Source organism: Myotis lucifugus, unplaced genomic scaffold (assembly GCF_000147115.1).
Source record: "Myotis lucifugus unplaced genomic scaffold, Myoluc2.0 scaffold_809, whole genome shotgun sequence".
NCBI lineage: Eukaryota > Metazoa > Chordata > Mammalia > Chiroptera > Vespertilionidae > Myotis > Myotis lucifugus.
In genome coordinates, this window is record NW_005871857.1 from 163,352 (window position 1) to 184,189 (window position 20,838).

The following is a 20,838-nucleotide window of genomic DNA, read 5'->3' on the forward strand; positions in this document are numbered from 1 at the left end:
CCGGTCGCCCTGCTGACGTCACGGCTGCGGGCCTTGCCATTGGCCCATTTCAATAGTCGCGGGCTACTTGAACTGCTCGAACAGCCGTCGCTCCGCGGGTAGCTCCTTGGTCTCGGGGGTCCCTGGCCCTGCACCCCGGCCGTGCCTGCGCTTTCGCAGCCTCTCGGCTCTCGGCGATCCCGGGCGGGCGGCGGGCGGGCGGGCCGGGCTGCGGCGGGCGCCCACGGCGGGAGCGTCCTCGGCGCGGCCGGTCGGCGGGAGCGAGTGCACGCTGCTTGGCGCCGCCGGCGGACCCGCCGCGGCCTCGGAGCAGGGATGTTGGGCTCCTCTGCGGCCCGCGAGGCGGGCTCGGCGCCGCTCACCTTGCAGCAGACGGCGCCCCACGAGGACCAGGAGAACATCAACCCCGAGAAGGCGTCTCCCGCCCAGCAGCCCCGCACCCGGGCCCGGCTGGCGGTCCTCAAGGCCGGGAACCAGCGGGCCCCGGCGCCGCCGCAGAGGCCCAAGACGCGGCGGGTAAAGACGAGCGTGGTTCTGCTCGGGGCTGGGCGGGGAGAGGGGCGAGAGGGCGCGCTGGGCTTGGGGGAGCGAACTGGCCTTTGGGGGAGCGCGCTGGGCTTGGGGAGCGAGCTGGCCTTTGGGGGAGCGCGCTGGGCTTGGGGGGCTGGCTGGGCTTGGGGGGCTCGCTGGGCTTTGGGGAGCGCGCTGGGCTTCGGGGGCTCGCTGGACTTGGGGGGGCGCGCTGAGCTTTGGGGGCTCGCTGGGCTTGGGGGGGCGCGCTGAGCTTGGAGGGCTCGCTGGGCTTGAGGGAGCGAGCTGGCCTTTGGGGGAGCGCGCTGGGCTTTAGGGGCTCGCTGGGCTTGGGGGAGGTCTGGTCGGCGGCCCCGGATCCCTGGCTTCTGGCGAGTTGGGATGCCACGGGGAGGTTCTCCATTGCCCTCCGGCCGCACTGTGTGTGCTGCTCGTCTGCTCTGCTCTCTGTCCGGTTGTTTTTCTGCAGATAATGGGGTCAAACCAAGCCCTGCCGCATGTGTGGGCTTTGCCCGCCACCACGCCTCACTCTTAGCTTTTAAACCCTAGGACCTCCCCCCCCCCCCCCCCCCCAATAGAGGGACGTTAGGAGGTCACCTCTACTTCAGGAAAGGATATAAAAATACTTTGTTTTTTGGTAAATTCCGCCATTTTCCCGGATTAGCTCGGTTGCTCCACCCCGGGTGAACGTGGTGCACCATGTTTTTGCCGTCTCTTTCCTAAGCTTGTCATGTGGTGCACCATGTTTTTGCCGTCTCTTTCCTAAGCTTGTCATCTTCTGGGCCCTCCGTCCCTCTTGTGGCCCGGACTGGTTTTTCATATTTCCGCTCAGTATGACTCTCTCTGACCTTTGTATACGCCCACTTCCTCGCCTGGATTTTGCCTTCTTTTCCTTGACTACCCCCACTTCCTCGCCTGGATTTTGGCCCAGGAAGTGTGTTTTCCTGATGGAGTCGAGCCAGCCTCCCTTTGATAAGCTCACAGCCCATCTCTGGTTTCTCTTAGGCTGCTCCTCTGAAGGATCTTCCTGTCAATGATGAGCGCGCCATTGTCCCTCCCTGGAAGGCAAACAGCAAGCAGCCTGCCTTCACCATCCACGTGGATGAGCCGGAGGAGACTCAGAGGAGCCCAGACGAATCTCAAGAAACAGAGTGCGAAGATGTGCTGGCCTTCAATTCAGCTATCGCTTTACCGGAACCCAGAAAACCGCTGGTACCTCTTGATTATCCAATGGAAGATAGTCTGGGTAAGTTTTAACGAACATCCGGATCAAATCAGTGTGATCATAATTGCTAAGTAGGTTGGGTTCATGCTGTTTTGCATGGTAAGGCGTTATCTCATCTCATCCTTACTACACAATGACTTAGGTTTAATGTCACGGGTTTAGAAAGGGCGTGACTTATCTCAGACCTCACAGCTCATACATGACCCGGTGGAAGAGACCCAGATCCAAACTGGGTGCTCCTTTCCGTGCACTGCCAGTCTCCGCAGTTTAACTAGATCTCCAACCCTGGTTTTCATCGGACCCTGGAGATGCTCCCAGGGTTGGGAGAATAGATTTCAGTTCTGTTCATTCCAAAGACTCCCTTGGTGCCTTCCACTCCAGAGAGGGCTGTGTGAGCGTTTAGCTTGACCTGCCCTGATATCTAACAGCTCTTCCGGCTTTAAAATGTTTCTGTGAGACCAGGCTGAGCCATCCTCTGACAGCAGAGAGGAACGCTGTCCTGTGAGTCGGTCGAGCCAGAGGTATTTGTACGTAACCCCTGTAAGGAGAGGAGCAGATCTGGGCAGCTGTGCCCACAGTGGGCTGCTTCTGTGCAGTGGGGCTGTTGAGTCACTGGACAGCTCACTAAATCCAAACTCATTTCACTTTTTTTTAAAAAATATATTTTATTGATTTTTTTACAGAGAGGAAGGGAGAGGGATAGAGAGTTAGAAACATCAATGAAAGAGAAACATCGATCAGCTGCCTCCTGCACACCCCCTACTGGGGATGTGCCCGCAACCAAGGTACATGCCCTTGACTGGAATCGAACCTGGAACCCTTCAAGCCGACGCTCTATCCACTGAGCCAAACCGGTTAGGCCCTAACCGTTTGGGCAAACTCGTTTCACTTTTAGTTCTGCTGGTGAGAGATGGTCAGGAAAGTCCTTTGGAATTAAAATAATTTATGTGGCCCTAGCCGGTTTGGCTCAATGAATAGAGCATTGACCTCCAGATTGAAGGGTCCCAGGTTCAATTCCTGGTCAGGACACATGCCAGGGTTGCAGGCTTGATCCCCAGTGGGGGGCATGTAGGAGGCAGCCGATCAACGATTCTCTCTCATCATTGATGTTTCTATCTCTCTCCCTCTCCCTTCCTCTCTGAAATCAATAAAAAGAATTTTAAGAAAAAAAATTATGTTTTTATCTAAAATTTGCAATAAATTTTAACCTCACAGTGAACCTTGAAGTGAAAACAATAATGGATGATATTTTTTGCTTCAAAAGATAATTTAAAATTGCAAAAGATGAATCACTTGTTGAACGCAGTGTTGGCCCTGCTTCTAGCAATTGCCTAGATTGTGCTTCGAATACATCAGACTTGGGGGTGTGCAGATTCTTAGAGCAAATCCTGTGTGTCATCTTAGAACTTGGGTTTTAATCCTGTCCTAATAGAACCACCGAGCCACTGTCTCTCGAAGATGAGTGATACTCTAACATAATACCTGGTCCTCATACTTATTTTCCTGTGATTGGTCTATCAGTATTTTTTCTTGTTAAGTAAATTCATTCTAAAGCTAAGTGGACAGGTACTAAAACCAGAGTGAAGTAGGCTGTATACTTTGTCATCGGTGAAATAATTGCTTTGGTAGTATGGGACGCCTATAAGGGCAATCACTTTTGGCAATTAAATAGAAAATTAAACGAGGGCCCTAGCCAGTTTGGTTCAGTGGATAGAACATCAGCCTGTGGACTAAAGGGTCCAGGTTCGATTCTGGTCAGACACATGCTCCAGTTGTAGGCTCAATCTCCGGTGGGGGCGTGCAGGAGGCAGCCAATCAATTATTCTCTCTCATCATTGATGTTTCAATCTCTCTCTCCCTCTCCCTTCCTCTCTGAAATAAATGAAAATATAACAAAAGAAAAAAGAAAATTGAACGAGGAACTTAATTGTACTTTTGAATTCTCCCAGAGTCACCACACGCTATGGACATGTCAATTGTGTTGGAAGAGGAAAAGCCAGTGAGCGTTACTGAAGTCCCAGACTACCACGAGGACATTCACACATACCTCAGGGAGATGGAGGTACAGGCGCCCGGGACCCACTTTCTGTCCTGTTTACTCGGTGGGCGAAACGGCGTTGAGGGCGTTTGCGAGCGTTTTTAACTGCCCGTGCGGTACTCCAGTGCTGTACTTGGGCTTCTAGCATCTATTCTAGCTGCTTTGCTAACATAGAGTAACCCAGCTGCATTCACACTGTGCTAAGTGACTTTCTCCACAGATTAAATGTAAGCCCAAAGCGGGCTACATGAAGAAGCAGCCGGACATCAACAACAGCATGAGGGCCATCCTCGTGGACTGGCTCGTGGAAGTAGGAGAAGAGTATAAGCTGCAGAATGAGACCCTGCACTTGGCTGTGAACTACATCGACAGGTTCCTTTCCTCCATGTCGGTGCTGAGAGGGAAACTTCAGCTGGTGGGCACCGCGGCGATGCTGTTGGCCTCGTAAGTCAGCCTGGCTCGTTCGGTACCTTTCTGTGTAGAACATGATTTTAACAGTGACAACATCACACAAGGCAGAGAGTCGGTGACTACCTCCGTGGTGACAGGTGTGGGTGAGACTTGCCTAATTTAGGACATTACTTTTCCAGATCTGGGTCCCAGGGTACCTTGTTGAATGAACTTGTAGACTGGCTACATTTGAATACCAGATTACAAAGTTTTAAAGTGTGGTCCCTTCCCTTCAAAAGTGCTTTCCAGCATATGAGCAAAATCTCATTAAGACATGAAAGCTAAATTTTAAAACCAGAAGATAAAATGTTTATTTTTCTAAGGAAATTTCCTAAATGTTCAGTTACCTGGTGTCCTTGAGCATTGTTCCTGTCTTGGGAAGTCGCATGCTTCTCATTTATTTCCTTTGACTGCACTGGGAGAAAGATCTTAAAAGTCATTCATTGATCTGGGTCTTCTAATTAGCATTTACCCAGTCTCCTCAGAAACAGGCAATTGGATTCGTTCTGTGTGATCTGCTAGAGCAGCGGTTCTCACCCTGTGGGTCATGACCCCTTTGGGGGTCGAACGACCCTTTCACAGGGGTCGCCTAAGACCATCGGAAAACACATATATAATTACATATTGTTTTTGTGATGAATCACTATGCTTTAATTATGTTCAATTTGTAACAATGACATTGGGGGTCACCACAACATGAGGAACTGTATTAAAGGGTTGCAGCATTAGGAAGGTTGAGAACCACTGTGCTAGAGGGATTTCAGAATTGGGATATTCATGCTTGCTTCTCTTTTAGGACTGATTTACTTAAAACTTTTTTCCTTGCAGAAAGTTTGAAGAAATATACCCCCCAGAGGTAGCAGAGTTTGTGTACATTACAGATGATACCTACACCAAGAAACAAGTTCTGCGAATGGAGCACCTCGTTCTGAAAGTCCTTTCTTTTGACTTAGCTGCACCAACTGTCAATCAGTTCCTCACCCAGTACTTCCTGCACCAGCAGCCTTCCAACTGCAAGGTTGAAAGTTTAGCGATGGTAAGTTCATTTTGTTGATGCAAGATTGTTAGGTCACAATTAGGGACAAGCCCTGGTTTTATTATGCAGCTCTGGTCAAGGGATTTAATATTCCAGGGACAGATTCATGCTGCAGTATGGAAGAAAGACTCCCATTGGCAAAAGATCATAGAAATAAAGTCTTGGGAAATGGTAGCCAGGTTATTTTTAAGTTATTAAAAGTGCTCTGGCTGGGTGTCTCAGGTGCTTGGATCTCGTCCCATACACCAAAACACCAACAGGTTGGGGGTTCAATTCCCAGCCAGGGCACATACTTACAACTGATGGATGTTTCTCTCTCTCCCTTCCTCTCTAAAATATATAGTATATTTTATTTGGGTGGGGATTTTAAAAAGTTATTCAGAGGAAAGAGGACGAGAATGGAAAATACAAGATAGTGAATGTATCTAAAAGACGAGGCGATGGGAATCTTTTTCCCTGTGGTTGCTCTACAACCAGTGTTGAGGGGGAAATAGGTCAGAAGGCAGAGATGTGAGGTTTGAATTCTAGAGCTCTTCTGACTATAAAACGTATTACTTTTCATTCCAGTTTCTGGGAGAGTTAAGTTTGATAGATGCTGACCCCTACCTTAAGTATTTGCCATCAGTGATTGCCGGAGCGGCCTTTCATCTCGCACTCTACACAGTCACAGGACAAAGCTGGGTATGTATCACATGGTCACACACCTACCGTGGGTCTTAACCGCTCTTGCCGTTAACTGACTGACCTGGGAAACTGATCACGTTTAGGCGTGTTTGTGAGGTAGAAAGCTGTGTTGTTGCTTGGATTTCAAAGGTGTGCTGAAAGCATTGCCTCCCAACCTGCTGCAGGGAAAGTACTCAAACTCGATCCAAGTCAGCATAAAAGCGTTGCAATGCCGGCTTCGAACATTGGTAGACCTGTCAGGTGCTGTTAGTACTGAAACTGCTGAACTCCAGCTCAGTGCCAACTGTTAACTTGTGTTGCTCCTGAAATCAACTCCGCGGTGTTCCGCTCCCTCTGCAGCCTGAATCCTTGGCACAGAAGACGGGCTACACCCTGGAGAGTCTGAAGCCCTGTCTCCTGGACCTGCACCAGACCTACCTCAGAGCGCCGCAGCACGCGCAGCAGTCCATCCGAGAGAAGTACAAGCATTCCAAGTAAGACGTGACATTCAAATTTTTTTTCTCGTATATTTTTATTGATTTCAGAAAGGGATAGGGAGAGAAAGAAACATCAATGATGAGAATCATTGATCGGCCGCCTGCGGCACACCCCCGACTGGGGATTGAGCCTGCAATCCAGGCAGGTGCCCTTGACCAGAATGGAGCCCAGGACCCTTCAGTCCATAGGCCGACACTCTATCCACTGAGCCAAGCCTTGTTAATCGTCACCAGAGGACATTTTTTCCATGGTTTTTAGAGTCAAGGGAGGGGGAGAGATGGAGAGAAACACTGAGACACATTGACTGGTTGCCTCCACGTGGGCCAGGACTGAGCCTCTTACTGAGGCGCATGTGCTTAACTGGAATGAACTCGTGACCCTTCCGAGCAGGCCAACGCTCTATCCACTGAGCCGAACCGGCTGGGGGGACAGGATTTAAAGGAGCTGGCTTTCCCAGGGCGTCGTATGGTTCCGAGACCCATGACATTTGACCTTTATGAAAGGGTCCTCAAATTGGGCACAGCCTCCTTAGGGGCTGTGTCTGTCCTGTATTTGAGGGAGAAGAGGGAAGGGGCATGCGTGTATGTGTTTTGTAATCATTTGCTTACTCGGGTAGAAGTAGCATTTTATAGTTCCTGGTATATTCCTTCACTCAGTGAACGTTCACTAAAAGTGGATTTTTTTCCTGCTTACAGGTATCATGGTGTTTCTCTCCTCATCCCACCAGAGACACTACATGTGTAACAGTGAAAGACTGACTTTGTTTTATAAGAGTTCAGTCAACGTATATGGTGTACAGTTTTTAAAGTTTTAATTTTACAATCATTTCTGAATACAGAAGTTATGGTCAAGTACAAATTATGGTCTCTATTCCTTTTTAATGGTTTTAATTTGTATATCTTTTGTACATGTACTAGCGTATCTTAGATATGTGGCTGATGATGAGTGGTTTTGTTAAAGTATTAATGATGCCAGCTGTCAGGATAATAAGAATAAGAATTAATAAATTGATCTGGAAAACTTAGTTTGTAAGTCAATTTTAATTTGAGGTAAAAATGTGACTTCAGGGTTTCACTGAAAAGTTGATTTCTCCTGTGGGGACTAAAGGGTTCTCCTAAAAGTTAAAAGACTTCAACTACCTGATAGTTTCGGGAAAACAGACAGTAGTTCTGACATTCACTTTCCTGAGCATCCAACCAGTTGCTGGCACGCGTAACCCAGGTGTTGGGAGTGGATCTGCTTGCTGACCAGCCGTGGTCCTCGGTGCACGCCAGGGAAGGCCCTCCACTCCTCGCTCACCTGGACACTCCCCTGGACACTCCGTGGACACGGCTGAAGTGGCAGTTACTTAGAACCTGCTAAGTTTTCCAGAAGGTTTGTCAAGAGCATAATGTAAAAACGAAGGAAGTGACTAGATTTTATAATGGATTTGTGAATAAAAAACGTTCCAGGTTGCTAGCACTTAAATAAATATCCTTTTAATGGTTCTGTACACAGATACAACCACATGAGCTTTAATTTGCAGTTCTCTTCTTCCTTCTCTTTTTCACTGGTGTTGTACTTGGTGCTTTTTCTTGTTTTGCACTGATGGTCTGTGTTCTGTGAATAAAGTAAATTAAGAGTTTACAAATAGCACTAGGACTAGAAGTTGATTCATCCCACTGCACAAAAACAGGAGGCCTGCCCTTTTCCCAGTAGGATGTAACACTTGCCAACTCTGACAGTAAAATAGTGGCTCTGAAAGGCATCCAACAATTCTATAGAATTACGTCCTAACATTTATAGGCTTCAGGTTAAGAAACCAAAGAACAGCTAGATTTCTAATGAGAAAGAGACATCTCTTTGTTTACAGTAGAGAAAAAAAAAAACAAGCCAGAAACTGTTACCTTGTTTTCTTCGGATTCTTGTCTGGTTCTAAAATGATTGTTTCTTCTTCTTCACTGTCTGACAGCACAATAGGGGCCTCTTTAAGAAAGTGTTCAGGAAGCAATGTGAGTACAGGCACAGATGATGGTTAGCATTTCTGAGCAATAAGTTGTTTTTAAATTAAGGTATGTACATTATTTATTTAACAAAAAACAAATTAGTAACTCGCTGTATTGTGAAGGTCTGGAAGCAAACCCTCAGTATCTCTGAGGTGGGCCTGTAATCTCTTTAAAAGTTTCCAAATTGGTTTCCATAGCAGCAATTCTGAAACTTCCATACAACTAGAGCCTGGGCTACTCTGGGTGCGGGCTGCCAGGCCTACTTGGTTCTTTCCTTCCCTCAGGTAACTTCTTTGTGCTTGATTCCCCAAACATGTGTTTAATGACGTCACCATTCAGTACATTCATAATAGAAAAGTTAGGGGAAATCTGTATCTATAGATGTGTGTGTGTGTGTGTATCATCTTGTAGAACCAATTTGGAAACAAGCCACTCTATAAGGAACCACAATTTATCTCAGAATTTGCTAATTTTAGACATCTAAATTTTTCATTTCTCCCTATTATAAACACTAAAGGAAATACCTAGAAACATAGTTGGGCCAAAAGGTATATATACATCCCAAAAAATACTGCCAAACCCCTCCATAAATATTGTTCCAATTTACATTCCAAGAAATAGTCTATGAAGAACCCACTTTCCCATACAACCTTGCCAATGCTGGTATTTTTAATATTGCCCAATACAGTAGTCCAAAAGTGCTCTCATCCTTTTGCTTTGAATTCATTTCCTTCATTACTACCAGGGTTGGCATATGTAACTGGCCATTTATATGTGAGAATTACTTTGTAGTTTCTTCTGAGCCTTCATTAATGATATATAATGTGAATTATCCCTTTTCCCAGTTGGTTGTTGGTATATCAGGTCTTTATGTTTTGAGTTTTCAGTTTCTCACTTTGTTTACATGCTTTCAAAAGGCTTTACCCGCTCTGTCCTCCAAACTGTCTTAGGTCCACCTTTATCATTCAGTTGAAAATACTACTCTTGAAGCTAGCAATTGAATATTTTAGCAGTTAGTCTTATTAATCTTAGAAAAAGAGTTCACAAATATATAAAGGGATTATCCCAGTGAGAAAGGATGCTCACTGTTGCACTGAAACAGTATATCAATAAGGGAATAACTAAACCAACTAGTAACATTCAACACTATAGAAGTCTATGCAGCATTAAAGACTGGCTGATGTATATGTAATTATATGGAGTCGAAAGCTTCACTTATGGTCTCTCTGTGGAAGCAGTTTATATGCTGAAATTATATCCTATATAATAAAAGGTTAATATGCAAATTGACCGAATGGCAGAACAACCAGTCGCTATGATGTGCACTAACCACCAGGGGGCAGATGCTCAACACATGAGGAGTGCCTCTCAGCCAGAAGTCAGGTTCACGGCTGGCAAGCGCAGCAGCGGTGGCAGGAGCCTCCCTCCTCGGCAGCAGCACTAAAGATGTCCAACTGCCGGCTTAGGGAGTGGGCCTAGGCCAGGGGTGGGCAAACTTTTTGACTCGAGGGCCACAATGGGTTCTTAAACTGGACCGGAGGGCCGGAACAAAAGCATGGATGGAGTGTTTGTGTGAACTAATACAAATTCAAAGTAAACATCATTACATAAAAGGGTACGGTCTTTTTTTTTTTTTTTTTAGTTTTATTCATTTCAAACGGGCCGTAGTTTGCCCACGGCTGGCCTAGGCCATCAGCTGGATATCCCCCGAGGACTCCCAGACTGCAAGAGGGCACAGGCCAGACTGAGGGACCCTCCCCAAGTGCACGATTTTTGTGCACCGGGCCTCTAGTAGTAAATATCTGGACCAAGCTCTGGAAGAGTGATGCCAAACAGAGTGACCCCTGGGACAGTGAATAAAGGTCTCAATCAATGGGAATGTTTTTTCTACAAAACCCCAGCAAGCTCAGTCATGCTCACAGGCACTAAATTCCTGAAAGGCAGGCCGGCCTGTGCATCACAGGCGCCATAAGTGCATCCTTTAGTTCCCTGCCCACCTAATGCCTAGATTCTTCCTCATATGATTTGTTTTTACTACATAAACAACTCATGTTTATTTTCTAGTGTGGGCCAAGCATGAAGTTGGTTTGTTTTTAAAAAATATATATTTTATTGATTTTTTCACAGAGAGGAAGGGAGAGGGATAGAGAGAAACATCAATGAGCTGCCTCTTACCATTTGCAACAGCATGGATGGAACTGGAGAGCATTATGCTAAGTGAAACAAGCCAGTCAATGAAGGAAAAATACCACATGATCTCACTCTTTCATAGATAATTAAGACCATTACAAACTTTTGAACAATAATAAATACAGTGGCAGAGCTGCCTCAAACTGATTGTCGGACTGCAGTGGGAAGGCCAGGGAGGGTTGGGGGACAGGAGGGAGGGGAGTAAGAGATCAACCGAAGGACTTGTATGCATCCCTATAACCATAACTAATGGACATAAGACACTGGGGGGTAAGGGAGGGCAGGGGCTTGTCAAGGGTGGGGGGGGAAAAAGGACACTTATGTAATACCCTTTGTAATACTTTTAGCGAAAAATAAAAAAAAATAAAAAGTTCTATCTGAATGCACTCTTACGTTGTAGGCTTTATGTTTCACTCTAAAAACTACAAAGAAAAATTAGCATGCAGGAATAAGATCTTTAAGAAACCTCCTTAAAACTGGCCCAGATAGGTACACATAAAAGAAAAGAGAACAAAACATTAAAAATACAACTACATTTACATACCAAAGAGCTACCACTACTCCACAAACATATTCTTTTAGAAAAGAATTGGAGTTAATGCAGTTAGCTTCAACAGTTTAGTTGAAATTCAGTTCCTCTAAAAACAGGAACTGCTTATATAAAAATAAATCCCTATCTTAGTGGTACTTTAATCTGTAAATAGGGACAGATTCTATTCACATATGACTACATATATAATTTACATGTCTACATAATATCTATAGTAAAAGGGTAATATGCTAATTAGACCCGACATCATTCTGGACAATGCCAGGGTCACAGGGAAACCTGGGTCCCGGATGCCTGCTGGCAACCGGAGCAAAGCCGGTGCCAGCAGCCAGGGGAAGGAAGGCCTACTCTTGCACGATTTTCGTGCACCGGGCCTCTAGTCTACCATAAAGTACCACCCACCTTGGCTTCCAGTATTGGAGACTTCCATTCCCACGTCCGTCCTCACACCATCGAGAATGATGGCTTCATCGCTGCCACCTTCATCCTCATCTTCCTTCTCAGAGTCTTCAAGGTCACCCCAGGAGTTCTCCACTCCTTCTCCAATCTGGGCAGTACCAGGAGTCCAGAGCACAGGTTTAGAAACGCTTAACAGTTAAAGGAAGTTTTCTTCTTAAGACAGAAGTGTGCCTCAAAGTCTCAGGAGAAGAAATTTACTAGTAGCTATACTATGGGTGGCTGAACAATGAAGAAAAAACATAACTCAAGATTGTTATGGACATAATGGTGAGAAACATCAAGAGACTGGCTCTGAACATGTTAGTTGTATACTAATAAGTTTGGTGAATGTAGAAAAAATTCAAGAACAATGTGTAATAGTGTAGAGTGCTTGACCATGCCATTGAGAATAAAGACTAATTTTTCAAAAGAAAATGAAATGCTATGAATTGGTTCGTTAGAATTTTCTGGATTTTGTAGGATAGCTGAAGAGAAGGTGGACCTTAGACCATCAACTTATTGACTCTTCACTATCTGGTATCTTAAATGTTTTTTAACAAAGTACAGTGTTTCAGTGAAATGTCAGTATGTACCCCTTCCACAGCCTAAGAAGGCCACAGTGGAATGAATCTTGTTGCTACTGGAAAAGCAAACCCCAGCACCCAGGAAGGATACACGTCTGGAGGAGGATCCGCTGCAGCAAGGACTTCTTCTGCTTTCTCCTCGACGTCAGAGGTGTCAACAGGGGCCTTTTCCATTCTAAATGCTGTGATCCTTTGTTTTGCTATGGACTCTGCAAAGCCAAACTTTCCACCTTCTTTCCTGTGTGTGGTATTTGGGGGGGAGGAAAGAGATGGGGGTGGATGATAGATGGACGAGAAGACAAAAAAGGAAAACAAGTGAACTATTTTACCCTTTGGTGAGAAATACTGGAAGTTATTTGAGTAACTTAACCTCACAATTTATTATGCCTATCAAGAGACATAATACAAGTTCCTGTAATTACCATGTATTGAACCATGTGCTGGGCACTTGCCAAGGGCTTAAAGTAAGTTCTTTTCTAATCCTCAAACCGGCATACAGGCCGGCATTAACCTCCTGCGTTGTAGAAGACACTGACGCTGGCTACAGGTCCTGCGTAATGTCACATGGGGAGAAGATGGGAACCAACCAGTGTGTGTCCTTTCAGTTAATTTGCGTTACCAGGTTCTTTTTCCTAAGAACATGTTAATTTCTTTAAAGAAAAATATTACATGGCTTTTCAATACAGATTGTTTAAGCTAGAATACAATACAACAAACAGTTCAATCAACTTTCAAAAAACATTTAGTATATTCAACTGAGATTAACAGATAAGGAAAGTGTGTGGTTACCCCTGTGCAAGAAGAATCCTTAACAGAAAAATCTATGAAAAGACCACTTGGTCCTAACAAAATTAAACTTACCGAACTTTCTGGTCATTCTCCAAAGCCTTCTGGATCAGCTCTGTGATTTCCGCTACTTTCACACCAGCTATTTTACTGCATCTCAAAACCTGTTCGTAAAAACGAGCTGTTATTTAAAGACAACTAACCAAATAGCTTTCTCTAAGAAAACCAAGAACGAGATTAGTTTTTCTAACTTTACAACCTAAGCCTGCCTTTGTTTCCAAATATAAAAATAATGTAACGTAGACATAAAATAAAGCAAGTTGTGAGAGTCGTTTTAGAATATTGGGAGGACTCTCACACCAAGAAAACAGACCCAAAAACATTCCTGTGGCAATAACAGACCCAGGAGAGGCCAGGTCGTCCTGCACAAGCGCGCTGCACTGCCTGCCTGTGAGTGAGCCACGGCACCAGGCCGCAGAGCACGCCAGGCCGCAGAGCATCCCTGGAGCTTCCAGAAGGCAAGGTTCTCGGGCGTCGGGGCCCAATGGATGTGTCTCTGGAGATAGGGAGCCGGGAATGCAGTGATGAGAAAACTTACATGTACTGCACACTTACCCTATGCTACAATGCCACACGCCTACTTACCTTTATATTCTACCCATAAGGGGTCACTAGGAACTTACTCCCTATTGTACAGATGAAGAAGCGGAGGCATGAAGACAGGAAATCATTCGCCACGGCCAGTCTAACGCAGAGCGGGAGCTCCAACCAAGCAGACTGTGCTCCAGCACCTGCACCTACGGTACCTGGCAATCTCTTTTCTAAAAGCCCATGGGCATCTGATAGGGAGCTGGGTTTGAGAACTGCTTATTATACCCACATTCTAAAAGTGCTTTACTTTTAACCCAATTCCCATTTGTGACACTTTTTTATAGAAATATGAACCTCTTTCTTCCCTGGAAAGTACAGTGTCTCTCTACCTAGAGGGTGAGACTCTGGAGGCCATACGTGGGCGCAGAGGGAGGGGGAAGGTAACTAGTCTCATCAACAGGTGATGACAGTACTGCAACCAGATTCCAACACACCTGAGGATGAACCACTGGCAATGCCCTTGTTGGATTTTAGTTAAAAAACAAATAAATAAGAGAAAGCTTCTAAAGGGGATTTCACCACAGCACTGACTTGCTCGTTCAGCAGCATGATCCCCCCGCTGGACTGGATGGTGCAGATCTCTCGGTGCTTGTTCACGGCAATCACCAGCAAGCCGTCCATGACACGCTCCTCTCGCTCGCTGGGATCCACCAACAAAAATGTTCTGAAAGGCATGTTAAATGGACCTGAACAAATCATGTCAATTTTAAGATAATGGATATTTTTTAAAGATGGCATTAATAAAGCCAACACAGTAAAGGTTACGCCTGTGAATCTGAGTCACTTTAATGGGAAAAGATACAAGAGCATGTCTGTTTTTATGGACCCAAAATAATGCTGCGTGTATATTGCTAGCTATCCCAGTAAAATCAAGTTCATAATTGTTTTTATTTAAATAATATGCAATCAAAATCTAATGCAATCACCTGGATTAAGTAACTTGTGCCTCATGAGTAAAACTTGATATTTGGTTAATCTTAGAGTCTCCCTAATGGCCTGTGCTCCGATGTCTTCCAGGTTCTGGCAATGGCTCATCTAGACAACACTATTTCTGTATGTCTAATGGTAGCCTCAGTCACTTGTTTGCTGAGCCCTTCAAATGTGGTGAGTCCAAGCTAAGTGCACAGCACTGGAGTTCGAAGATTTAGTAGAAATAAAATGTATTTCATGAACAAATTTAAGATAATGATTACGTATTAAAATAAGGTAATACCTTAGATATATTAAGTAAAATTAAATATATAAAAATTAAATTTACTTCTTTTACCTTTTCAATGTCTGGGAAAATTTAAATTGCATACATGACTCACGTATTTCTGCTTGAAGGTGCCGGTCCATTTCCCTCTATAAAATTCTACACTACAATGACTGAAAGCTGAAAGCTTTCCTCTGGTTCTCATTCACGAAACTGTTAAAATATGTATACCTCCCTTTGTTTCTCAAAGATGTAAGGCACCGGCATGGCCCCAGGCCCCCAGGTTTGCTGCCGTGGGAGGAACCAGCAGAGACTGTGAGGAAACTGGGAGCCGAAGGAGCCGGCTTCCCCAGGCGAGAACCATTTCCCATGCCTGCTCCTAGAATGACGCCACTGAACGTGTCCCCAAGTCCTGCTTCCGTTAATCCTGAACCTCCCCCCACTTCCCCAAATCAGAGCTGAGCATACAGTTCTCTAAGCACCTGCACATCTCCAGGAAACAGAAGCATTTACCACGTGGTAGTAAATTCATAAATCTATGATATGCCATGAAAAGAAAAATGTCTCTTCTATGGAGAAAGCTCTTTGCCAACTACAGCTCTTATAAGAAAGGGCTAACGTGAGAAATGCACAGTTCTTTCTGGGCTGGGAGGTGCTGTAGTATGAGGAGGGCTGGCTCACTTGCCCACAGCACACCTCCCAGCCGCGCTGCTCACTCTGGCCCGTGCGGGGAGGAGACTCACCCCTGCTGGAAGAAGGCGAAGCTGACGCAGATGGGCATGTGGTGGATGCTCAGCGGGACGGGGTCCCGCTCTTCCGGAGTGTACTGTGCGAAATAAGTCACAAACATACGGAAATCATCTGGTGCATCAAACAGTAAAATAAAAAGTGAACTTCCCTCAACCCTCAATGAGCCCTTAAATAACCTTTTACAATTACCTATCTGCCTTTGTCGCTCATGTTCCTTCAAACTTTATGCATTTGTCAAAAAGCTGCATTGAGGTATATTTTACATAAGTCCACTCATCGGAAGGATAGGATTCACGCTTTAGTACATTTTTAATACATTTACATTTATGTAACTATCATCACAATCCAGTTTTTAACATTTCCATGACCACCCTCCCCCCGCAACCTTCCTTGAGCTTGTTTGCAGTCAATTCTCACTCCCAGCCCCACGCAACCATCGATCTACTTTCTGTCTATAAATCCGCCTTTTCTGGGCATTCCCTATAAGTGGAATCAAACAATTTTTAGTTTCGCATCTGCCTCCTTTCAGCTTAGCATGTTTCACCCATCCTGTAGTATGTATCAGCAGCTTGGTGCTTTCTACTGCTGAACTGTAGTCCATGGTACGGACAGACCACATTCTGTTTCTCCATTCTCCAGTGATAAGCATTTGGACTGTTACCAGTTTTGGGCTATTACAAATATGCTATGAACATTCACATAAAAGTCTTTGAGTGAATGGACACTTTCTTTTCCTTCGAGTAGATTTCTAGCCATGGAATTTCGAGGCTCTATACGTTTACATTTCACTTTTTAAGAAACAGCCAACCTTTTCCATCATGGCTGTACCATTTTATATTACCAGTGGTTTTCAAAACGTGGTCCTTGCACCAGCAGCATCAGTATCACCTGGGAGCTGATGGCAGTGCACTATCCTAGGTTTGGCCGCATCCTCCTGAGGGTGGAGCCGAGCAGTAAGTCAGAACAAGCCTTACAGGTATTTCTGATGGACTTTGCCACAAAGTAAACACCAGCATCTCACTGTGCTGAGACGCGTGCATTTTTCACACAAATGGTCTAAACGAGAAAGAACTACTTCCCCTATGCTCAATGCAAGGAAGTCATCTCGTTCTATTCTAGAAAGCCAGGCTACGGTGTGCTTTTACTAACAGACACTTTAATGGAGGATATTTAAGAGATTTCAAGGACAATTTTGATGATTTGTAGTTTTTGCCTTGCAAACAAATTTTAGAATCTACCTAATTTCTATCCACAGCAAGACCTGACCAACAAGCTGCCTGCACATTGAGGATGTTCACTCACAGAGGGGAGCATGGCTCACGTCGTGGGCGCTTACCAGTGTCACTTCATCTCCTTGGACAGACACGTCGGGTCTTCGGAAGTGACACAAGGCTACGATGGCAGCAATGCTGGCGGCATCAATAATATTTCCATCATGATTTAATAAATGTAGGTCCACACGTATCTGCCAAACCTGAATGTGAATTTAAAACAAAAATAAACCCTAACTGATCACAACCAGTGGCTATTTAAAGTGACACTATGTGCCAAATTGTCTCTTGCTGTTCAAACAGGGTTACTTCTTCTCTTGTTATCAATAAAACTATATTTAGAAAAATGTTAAGTCAGACCAACATCTGAAATACCAATAGTTCACCCTTCTATGAGTCATCTGACAACAGTAAAATATATGCTCAAAATATACAAACCATTCTACATTTAATACTAAAATTTCCCTAACAAGCCTAATTATATCTTTATTGTGTCTCCTAAATCAAAAACCTCACCCTCTTAGGTTTTACTTGATAATTTTTATGAAAACACTGCAAGTAATGCAAGTAGTAAGTGTCACATTCAAGCTTGGAATGTGGAAAGGCTAAGGAGCTTTTCTGAAGTGAAAATGATGGTCAAAACCCCTAGCTGGCTTGGCTCAGTGGATAGAGCGTCGGCCTGAGGACTGAAGGGTCCCGGGTACGATGCCAGACAAGGGCACATGCCCAGGTTGCCAGCTCGGTCCCCAGTAAAGGACATGCAGGAGGCAGCCGATCAATGATTCTCTCTCATCATGGGTGTTTCTCCCTCTTTCCCTCTCCCTTCCTCTTTAAAATCAATAAAAAATATATTTAAAAAAAAAAGATGGTCAAAATGCCCTAATCAAGATTAAAGCTCTAATACCATCAGGCACCACAATAAGATTTCCAATGCCAGCCTGCCAGTGACTCACTGTGCGGCCTGTCCAGACGAAGGACTGAATCTGTTCTTCATCCAAAATGAAAAACATCGCCCAGACCGGTGTGGCTCAGTGGATAGAGCGTCGGCGTGCGGACTGAAGGGTCCCGGGTTCGATTCCGGTCAAGGGCATGAACCTTGGTTGCGGGCACATCCCCAGTGGGGAGTGTGCAGGAGGCAGCTGATCAATGTTTCTAACTCTCTATCCCTCTCCCTTCCTCTCTGTAAAAAATTAAAATATATTAAAATAAAAATATATGAAAAACCAGTTCTTTGGCCAGGTGCCCACAGACAGCATCTGAAGTTCCCAAGAGATACCTCAGGTTTGGCAGATACGTGTGAACCTACACTTATTAATAAGACATTTTTACACAAATTCAAGATGCTTTTTTTTTTTACAATGTTTTTTGTCCCTTCAGAAAGAGATGACACAAAGTTCTAGAGGTGGCACCCAGGCACATTTGCACTGAAGTGAACCAGTATAAAAATAAGTTAACTGAAACTCTGAGAATTAATGCAGAGATACAGGGATCCATGACTCAACAATATTCACCCTGACCAAGAATTCTGGGCATACTCCCCACCTTTTCACCAGCAACAACACAGAGAGATTCAGTGTCTATACACTTCGAGTTTCTTAGACATCTTTCCAAGAGACGATTCAACTTCACCAAGAGGTCTGACTGCCTATGAAGACAGGAATGGGCTGATGTCATGAAATATGACACAGGGCGTCGGAACAATACCCGGCCGCCGCGCGCGTCTCTGCTGAAAGCAGCTTAAGGAGGAGATTTAAATACCTGCCGGGTTCAAAAGCCGGGGCAGCCATCTGAGAGAGCTCAAGGTTAAAGAAGAGTATACCTTCTGTTGCCCTATTGAGTTTTGGAGACACAAGTTCACAGGAAACCTGTCCGAGAACTCTGCAAAGACAAAGTACAGGTCCGTTGGAGAAATACATTTCCTTCCCAATTAAAAAAAAATCTAAAACAAAGACTAATTAAGTTTCAGTCTTACTCTGAGTAATAAGACACTCAGCAAGATATATCATTAGAGGCTTTATATTACATATAAAGTGTAGTAGTAGAATATAGACAGGAAATAAGTACATATTGGTGTACCCAAAGAGAGACAAGAAAAAAACATCTTATTTACAAAACTGATTATTCCAAAGATCCTTAAAAATAAAATCAATGACCTTACCTTCTCTTTTCTAAAATAAGTATCTATTGATACAAGATACCATGAAAACTTGAGATTTCGTAAGAAAGAATTTTCCTATGGCACCGGTTCACCAACATTATCTGACCGATGTCCGCACAACTTCCAAACGAATATTAAAAACCGAATTCTCGGACTCACCGGGGCCATGAAGGCACGCGGAGGAGACCGGGTGAAGACACAGGGAGGATGCATTTATTTGCAGCCAAGAGGAAAGGGCTCAGGAGAAACCAGCCCTGCTGTCACCTGGACCCCGGACTGTTGCCTCCCCAACGTGGGACAATACATTTCTGTCATTTAAGCCACCCAGGTAGTGGCATTTTATGACAGCCCTAGCAAACTAATACACACCTTTAAAAACACTCCTGAAAAAAGAATAAAAAAAACAAAAACCTAATTCTCCTGTCACTCAGGAAAAACAGGTAAGTAGGACCTACTTACTGACATGACGGGCAAGAAACAAACTCGGTGCCATCAAGAACTATGTGAGACCCATGCCCTGGCCGGTGTGGCTCAGTGGATAGAGCGTCGCCCTGCAGACTGAAGGGTCCCAGGTTCGATTCCGGTCCAGGGCACACGCCTGGGTTGTGGGCTCGATCCCCAGTGTGGGATGCACAGGAGGCAGCCGATCCCTGATTCTCTCTCATCATGGATGTTTCTCTCTTTCTCTCTCTCCCTTCCTCTCTGAAATTAATAAAATATTTTTAAAAAAAGAACTATGTGGTACCCATGTGACAGAAAACAGTTATGATTAAAAATTGTAAGTGTGACTCTAAATAAAAAGCAGATCTCGCACTGAAGGAACTATACTGATTTCTGGCAGCTGAGCAGAGCGCGGTCCGGACTTCCCGGCTGCTCGGTAAACCACCGGGCCCATCACGTTCTTCTGAACTTCCTGCCCCCGAGCTTCTCAGGCGAAGGCCGTTACCTGGTCTTCCCGAGCTCCACGACACAGCAGCCATAATCCGTCCCGAACGAGATCCTGATGCTCCTGTAATCGTAGGTCTGCCTGCCGTCCAGCCGCTGAAAGCACAACAGTCATCGTTCAGCGGTTCTCAACCTTCTGGCCCTTTAAATACAGCTCCTCGTGTTGTGACCCAACCATACAATTATTTTCGTTGCTACTTCATCACTGTAATGTTGCTACTGTTATGAATCGTCATGTAAATATCTGATATGCAGGATGGTCTTAGGTGACCCCTGTGAAAGGGCCGTTCCACCGCCAGAGGGGTCGCGACCCACAGGTTGAGAACCGCTGGGAGTTCCGGAGCAGCACGGAGGGAGCAGCCACTCGGGGCGGCCCGGGGCTGGGCCACGGAGGGAAGGGGGTCTGACCACCCGCGTGGAAAGTGGTCGTTTCCTAGTTCGGAGCCTTGAGAAGGACCCACTGGAGACGGGGCACATCCCCCAGGGGTCCCGGGCCCTGCGGGGGCCGGTCCGCGCGCGGCCGCCTACCTTCCTCTCCTCGATGGCGCGGAGGAGGAAGCGGCGCTCGCAGTTGGAAAGCGGCGTCTCCTTCATGCCGCCGGGGCGCGGGAAGCCGTGGGGAAAAGGGAACTCAAGCCTCGGCGCGCGCGTCCCGCTCGCTGGCGGCGCAGGTGTTTGACGTCATCAGAGAGGCGCCGGCGCTTTGCGTCATCAGGCTCAGCGGCGGGGCGTGCGGCAGCCCGCGCGGGGGGGGGGGGGGGAACCCTGCTCATGCCCCGCGCGGGAAGACTCCGGCAGAAGCCGCCCTGGGGAACCCGGTCTCCCGGGGCTGCGCGTCTCCCAATGGAAATAGCTTCTTTTTTTTCTCAAAAAGTGTTGGGGCGGGGGGACCCC

At 45.7% G+C, this 20,838-nt stretch overlaps 2 protein-coding genes across 4 annotated transcripts; one reads left to right on the forward strand and one right to left on the reverse strand.

Moving 5' to 3' along the window:
• The first annotated feature begins 236 nt into the window (after nt 1-236).
• CCNA2 (cyclin A2) lies at nt 237-7,944 on the forward strand. The gene is made up of 8 exons (XM_006106345.3): nt 237-516; nt 1,537-1,777; nt 3,706-3,818; nt 4,015-4,238; nt 5,073-5,280; nt 5,848-5,961; nt 6,304-6,437; nt 7,137-7,944. Exons 1-8 carry the CDS (start codon nt 316-318, stop codon nt 7,183-7,185), a joined length of 1,284 nt encoding a protein of 427 aa, XP_006106407.1. The 5' UTR covers nt 237-315; the 3' UTR covers nt 7,186-7,944.
• EXOSC9 (exosome component 9) lies at nt 7,898-20,615 on the reverse strand. 3 transcript variants are annotated; one of them, XM_006106346.3, is made up of 12 exons: nt 20,473-20,615; nt 19,946-20,040; nt 18,600-18,719; nt 18,384-18,486; nt 16,907-17,044; nt 15,564-15,646; nt 14,157-14,289; nt 13,050-13,138; nt 12,280-12,426; nt 11,569-11,753; nt 8,328-8,406; nt 7,898-8,040 (listed from the first exon to the last, which is right to left on the reverse strand). In XM_006106346.3, the coding sequence occupies exons 1-12, from the start codon at nt 20,536-20,538 to the stop codon at nt 7,956-7,958; spliced, it is 1,323 nt and encodes a 440-aa protein (XP_006106408.1). In that variant the 5' UTR covers nt 20,539-20,615; the 3' UTR covers nt 7,898-7,955. The 3 variants fall into 3 exon arrangements, with proteins under 3 accessions (XP_006106408.1, XP_023602946.1, XP_023602947.1); XM_023747178.1 differs by having other exon boundaries at nt 14,145-14,289; XM_023747179.1 differs by lacking the exon at nt 8,328-8,406 and having other exon boundaries at nt 14,145-14,289.
• Between the last annotated feature and the right edge of the window lie 223 nt (nt 20,616-20,838).

What these genes read in the sequence shown, in the direction of transcription:
- CCNA2 (XM_006106345.3), top strand. Translation starts at nt 316, where the DNA reads ATGTTGGGCTCCTCTGCGGCCCGCGAGGCGGGCTCGGCGCCGCTCACC. An exon ending in AGGTTGAAAGTTTAGCGATG is followed by an intron (nt 5,281 to 5,847) that starts GTAAGTTCATTT and finishes TTTTCATTCCAG; the next exon opens with TTTCTGGGAGAGTTAAGTTT. An exon ending in GAGAAGTACAAGCATTCCAA is followed by an intron (nt 6,438 to 7,136) that starts GTAAGACGTGAC and finishes TCCTGCTTACAG; the next exon opens with GTATCATGGTGTTTCTCTCC.
- EXOSC9 (XM_023747178.1), bottom strand. Translation starts at nt 20,538, where the DNA reads ATGAAGGAGACGCCGCTTTCCAACTGCGAGCGCCGCTTCCTCCTCCGC. An exon ending in GTGGAGCTCGGGAAGACCAG is followed by an intron (nt 18,720 to 19,945) that starts GTAACGGCCTTC and finishes TTGTCTTTGCAG; the next exon opens with AGTTCTCGGACAGGTTTCCT. An exon ending in CCGGCTTTTGAACCCGGCAG is followed by an intron (nt 18,487 to 18,599) that starts GTATTTAAATCT and finishes CTGTCTTCATAG; the next exon opens with GCAGTCAGACCTCTTGGTGA.